Genomic DNA, 6000 nt, shown 5'->3' with positions numbered 1-6000 from the left:
GCTGCGATGGAGAATAGGTCTTAGCAACTTTCCAGTAGTCAACTTTCCTTTTATGTCAAACAATATTCCAGAAGCTTCAGTACTACGGGGTTAATAATACACTTGGATGAAGATATAATACCCTGGATAACGGAGGATGCATTTACGTGTCCTCTCGATGCTTCATACTAGACTGGTTTTCTTTAATATCTAAAACAAGCTATATATTCGTTTAACCATGACTTGTTCCACAAAACTGTCTGCCTAGGACTGTCGCGACTCCCTTATCTGATACAGACTTTAGTACTAATATGGCTTTGCGAACAGGTCCCCAAATGTTTTTGGTCAAATAGACAATTCCCTTCCAGGGATTAACATACCTTAACTACCAAAAAATGAGTTAAACGGCGCCATCTGGTTTATATTCAGATCCATGCCTAAAGAATCATAGTGGCAACAACCCATCCACAAGACTGTATGACAAGAGGGAGGACTTCCATTGTCAAGAGTCAACTTTCCCATAATGTCAAGCAATGTTCCAGCCTTTGGAGGTACAATCGAGCATGCACTGTCTACGAAGAGTTCAAAGAGGGTCATACCACTTTTGCTAAAAAAATGTTTAATTGGGTTACATCGTTCAAGGCTTAAGTAAAGTTTTCAATTCTGTTTATAGTAGACATGTGGAGTACACTTCCAAATTTGACTCATCAGTGACAAAATGATGTACTTCCCTTAACTCATTTGTACGGGAGGGTCCAGTGTTTGTTTAATGAACACTTGACTTACCTTTGCTTGTGTTTGTCACGAGTACCACCAGTGGTGAAGGATACGCTCATCTTTTGGCGAAAACCGGGTATCATCACTATTTAATAGTGATTAATAAGCACATCCTTCTGACATTGTCGGAAACAGACAATGGACTCGGCTTTTAGTAGTGATCTCTTATTATGTGAAGGGGTTTATCCCTTTAATTGACAGTTAATTTGTTCGAGAAAGGATGCTGTCTTGTCGATATTGCTAGATTCAACACAGACGATATCACCAACAGGGGAAGGACGCCATGATTACTTTGTGCAGCTTGTAGGAATAGGTGAGACATACATCAAAAAGAGACATCATAAGAATGAGCTTAAAGTATTGCACCCACGTGTAGAATCGAACCCGAGTCTGCCATGATGGATAAATGCGTTAATACAGGTAGTGCGACTGCCCTACCACTCCTGTTGTGAGGGCATGTATGACTTTCGTTTACCTGTCGCCTTTGTTGTTGCTGCTGGGACTCCTGGGTAGGCTTCGATTCTCGATTTAGATTCGAAAATGAACATCGGTAGGTCAGGCTTGCCCATATGTGATGCTCCTGATTTCAACCACTGGTTTACAAGGCCCTGGCTCCAGTTTCTACAAGACGCCGTGATATGGAGCATGAAGGATTATTGCAGCTGTGGCGTTAAACAACATTCATACAGTCATGCACAACATGAAGAGATCCTCAAGAAAGATTACAAAACCAAAGAATATTTTGGAATGTAAATGAATGTAATTGAAAAAACATGAAGTTTGGGTATTGAGGAGTGATGAAGCGGCGTTTCTCATTGAGACGTTACACTATCCGTCTTTGATCTCCCCTCCTTTACACAGGTCAACAGAAAGGCAGCACTGGAGGAGTACAGTTGACTGTCAGTGAAGATGGTCGTGAAATACATACAAAGAAGATGATCGATGGATGGATTTTGATTTCATGGATTTTTTATCAAGGGAAAGCTAATCTTTGTGTGTGTGTGTATGTGCTTGAGTCACGCCTTCAGGCACGTCAAACTACGTCTCCTCCTTCAACACGACACGGCCTTTATTTCAGAATGTAATCTGGATATGTTCGGGAAAGACAGGAAAACGTCTTTCTTCTGTACTACATTAAAATAGTTATTTAGAACATGATACATGTAAACCGCGTTTATCCAGTACCATTCGCAATATAATCACTGGGTAGCAGTATTACAGACATATCACAACTTCATACAGTGTAGCTATGTTGGATTCGAAGAGTCATTGGAGTTTGGTATGTGTGAGTGAGTGTTTTGTTTAACGCCACTTGAACAGTATTGAACACAATGCCATCTGGAAAGTGGCCAAATGTAACAAATGTTATATTTGGATAACACTTTCTTAGTTAAATACAGATTCTCGTTCTTTTTTGGGTCAAGTCCCATACAGGATTTGATCCCACACAGCCAGAGTGAGGCACCTAATCGCCAGCAGAAAAAGTCAGGGATCTAACCCACTCAGCCACAGGGGCTTCCTTCGAATGAAAATCCCACAACTGGTAGTCTAGTTCAGGTACTTTGTGTACCCCAAGTGTAAATTGGCACGGCTCCCATCGCCGAAAGCTATGAACACGCAATGCCATTTATAAAGTTTTCAAATGTTGTATTTGGGATAACACCTTCTTAGTAAAGTACAGATTCTAGTACTTTTTGAAAAATATTTCCGTTTTTTCACCTCGAGTCAGTTTGATGTGGTAGGAAAGCTAATAGTGATGCAGTGATCCACGAGTACGGGTATGGTGCTATCAAATCTAGAAAATATAATCAGGGCGAATCTGAGATTCGAACCCACAATCATACGTTTCTAGCACACCTGAGGTATACAACTATGCACGGGGAAGAGGTGCCCCTTTGAACCCTGGGCCACGCATGGCCCTTGTACACTACATGTATGACAACATAGTATGGATGATGAACATATTTATCACAATTGGATCGATGTTGAAATCAACATCGAAACGTCCTTCAAATACAGAAGTTGATCATGCCAACTTGCCACTGATTTACATATTATACATAAGCCGAATAGCCAAACATTAGTACATAGTAGAAGCGCCTGATTATATACAGTCGTCACAAGCTTAATCAGCATGGTTTCAGCAGGGGGGGGGGGGGGGGGGGGGGCTGGGTGTTCGGCGACTTTTCAACCTACCAGTGTTATGAATCTATAAGTAAACACAATACAAGGGGTGAAAGGCGTTTACTATGTACAAAACAATCATTTGTGATTCGTTGTGAATGATGCCAAAATAAAATACAACAGTGCAGTCATGTGGAGTTAGTCAATGAGTAGAGTCATGAGAAGCACGTTTATCATCACATCATTCAAGTAAATTGTTCTTTGGGCGCATGATGTTAATTTTGATCATGATATCAAATATAACGCCAAAGTTATAATATCAAATATTATAGTTACCAAGTTAAAGAAATGTGATTTAAAATATATATTAATTTGTATATCATAACATCGTTAGCGTCATAATATCAAGGTTAACAAGTAGTCCAAATAACAGTTTTAATGTAACAGATAATTGGAAACTTTTTTCCGAAATTAAACGTAATGACACTGACGGGCTATACTTAATACGTATCCCAGTATCGCCAACACAGTGCGAGTAGCACAAGCATGTCTCCATTGTTGCACAGACAACATATTCTTCTTTCCATTTAAAATCTCTGTATTCCAGTAATTGCTACACAATCCAACCACAAGATACCCTCGCAGGGGTCTTTACGGGGTGTCTTGTGGGCTTCAATCTTCTTCAAAGGGTACTTGGAATATCCCTACGCGGATGAAGTATTGCTTCTACGAAGAAAATAAAGCACTAATTGAATGCCGAGAGTAATCTAACCGTTTTACAATCTCAAATATATCGTTGAATTCCGACCTATTCCTAAATCAGCATAACACATATTCTGCTTGTAACTCTTGCTTAAGAATATTTTTTTAAACTGCAATATCGAAATCAAATTATCTTTCGCAAACTGGTTTTGATATTATGGTTAACAGGTTATATTGCAAGCACCCTCTTCTATTGTCCAAGAGCAGGGCACAGAGCATGGAGAGATCAAATGGAAAGGATTGTCTGTGTTGTCCGACATGGCGGTCAACGAGAGGTCGCTGAAAAATGTATTGGCTGCCGTATATTTTGTTTTCTAAAACTAAAACAACGGCACGATAAAATACATGATGATGGAAACATTATATAAACCGACTGACTTTTTTTGTACAAAATATACGGCAGAATTAACAAAGTTCACTGGATTAGATCTATCCTCTTCGTGCCCAACGCCTCCCAAAGATAATTTTTCCGAAAGCTTTCCTAAAGTCTCTATTGAATACGGTATAGATAATGGGATTTAAGGCGGAGTTACAGTATCCAATCCAGAAAAACACGGTGAACACCACTCTTGGAATACAATCCACACAGAAGGCAGAGGCTACATACAGTATAAAGAATGGCAGCCAACATAAGATGAATGCCGCCATCACAAGTCCAAGTACGACGGTTGCCCTCCGCTCGCGGGCTTTGGCAAGTTTTCGCTTGTGCTTCTCTGCGGAGAAATAATCTGTCGGTTTTTCCTTCAGTTCGTCTGTCTTTTTGGGAGTTTTTTTCTCACGGTTAGCATTGAAAAGATGGCGTGTAATATTACCAAGAAAACGGTTCCGATCCCTCTTTTGTCTGTTCGGGGCTATGACAGAAGGGGTTCCGTTTTGTTTCGGCTCAATTATTGTGAACTGGTGAACTTGGCCGTTCCCTGGTTCCGGGCCAGAGTCAGTGTTCGCATCCCTCTCTTTTCCATTGGAACTTAGCAGGCTTCGGTGTTGTTCCGACGAAGACTCGGTGTCACTTGTCAGGAGAGTACTTGTCCCAAGCCTGCTAGAATTGTCTCCCCTGTTAAGGGTCCGTAACGAAATATCACATGTCGAATCAGAATCTGTGGATATTAACTTCGCCATTTCATCACTAGGCAAAGGCTGGGAGATCGTGTTGGTGTCGGATGTCTGCACGTGCGTTGCTGTCTCGTCATCCGTTGTATATGCTTCGTGGCATTGTTTTTCCGGTGCCGCCTCGTCAAAGTCATCCTCGTTCTCATCGTGATCTTTGGCCTCGTTGCCATGACCTTGTTCTGTGACGCTCGATTCCGTTGAGTTCTTGTGCTCTCCTTTGGCACCTAGGGCTGCTTTAGGGGTTTTGGCGACAGTTTTACGTGCCCGCATTTTCGCAGCTTGGTAGATTTTATAATACACAAACACCATAATTATAGCCGGGATGTAGAATGACCCCATCGATGAATACAAGACATACCCGATATCTTCACTGAGGTTGCACATGGGGTATGTTGTATCTTTTTGACGAGGAGCTTTCCAGCCAATCAACGGAGGGATACAAATAGCAGCGGACACTACCCACACGATTGCAATCATGATAGTCGCTCTCTTGGGTGTCCGTTGACGGGAGTAGTGAATGGCACGAGTGATCGACCAGTACCTATCTAAACTTATTAAACAAAGACTTGAGATGGATGCTGTGCATAGCAGGACATCAATAGCTTTCCATAACTCACACCAGATTGTGCCAAAGAACCAATAGCCCATCAGCTCATTCGAAAGTGAGAATGGGATGATAATCAGACCAATGAGGAAGTCCGCCAGAGCTAGAGAAGCAATGAACAGGTTCTGGGTGGCCTTAAGGTTTCTGTCAGTTATGATGGCCCAGATCACAAGGAAGTTACCAATCACGATCATCAGCATAACAATCGTCACCATGATGGAGGCGAAGATGATATGAGCCCAGGTGTATCCGCTAGGGTACCCAGCAGGAAAATACCGTTCTGGCTCATCCGTCGTGTTGGCAACTGCGTCAGTGGTGTTGCGGTCAACTGTCGGCCACGTTGTCCAGTCAGCGGTGGCGTTGTAATCACCTGCGCTGGCCACCATGTCCGTGACCAGCATGCTCGAACGATTCAGCATTGCGGGGCCTTGTTTTCAATGCTGATTGGTTCTGGTCTTGTCAGTCCACGGCTGTCCGTTCTTCCCAGGCCGAGGCTGTCATCGTGCTTGACCTGCAGAATAAGAAACACAAACATTAGCAATGGGAAGAAAATTACTGTCAATTTAACTGTCTTGAAAATCTTATTTGGCCCCAACTCGTATTTGTAACCCTCATAAGTAGCTTTCCTTTGTCTGTTATTCCTA

The 6000-nt window shown here is 42.1% G+C and overlaps 1 protein-coding gene across 1 annotated transcript in view; it reads right to left on the bottom strand.

Annotated features, from left to right (window-relative positions):
- Window positions 1-2923: 2923 nt before the first annotated feature.
- Window positions 2924-6000, bottom strand: part of LOC139452262 (alpha-2C adrenergic receptor-like) — a 122193-nt gene continuing 119116 nt past the window's right edge. Inside the window, exon 3 of the mRNA XM_071233661.1 lies at window positions 2924-5867. Within this exon, the coding sequence (XP_071089762.1) occupies window positions 4072-5775 (1704 nt within the window). The 5' untranslated portion in view covers window positions 5776-5867 and the 3' untranslated portion in view covers window positions 2924-4071. The remainder of the gene's footprint in view (window positions 5868-6000) is intronic.

Source organism: Haliotis cracherodii, unplaced genomic scaffold, assembly GCF_022045235.1.
Source record: "Haliotis cracherodii isolate W230 unplaced genomic scaffold, xgHalCrac1.p SCAF_9, whole genome shotgun sequence".
Taxonomy (NCBI): domain Eukaryota; kingdom Metazoa; phylum Mollusca; class Gastropoda; order Lepetellida; family Haliotidae; genus Haliotis; species Haliotis cracherodii.
This window is presented reverse-complemented; position numbering and strand designations above follow the sequence as displayed.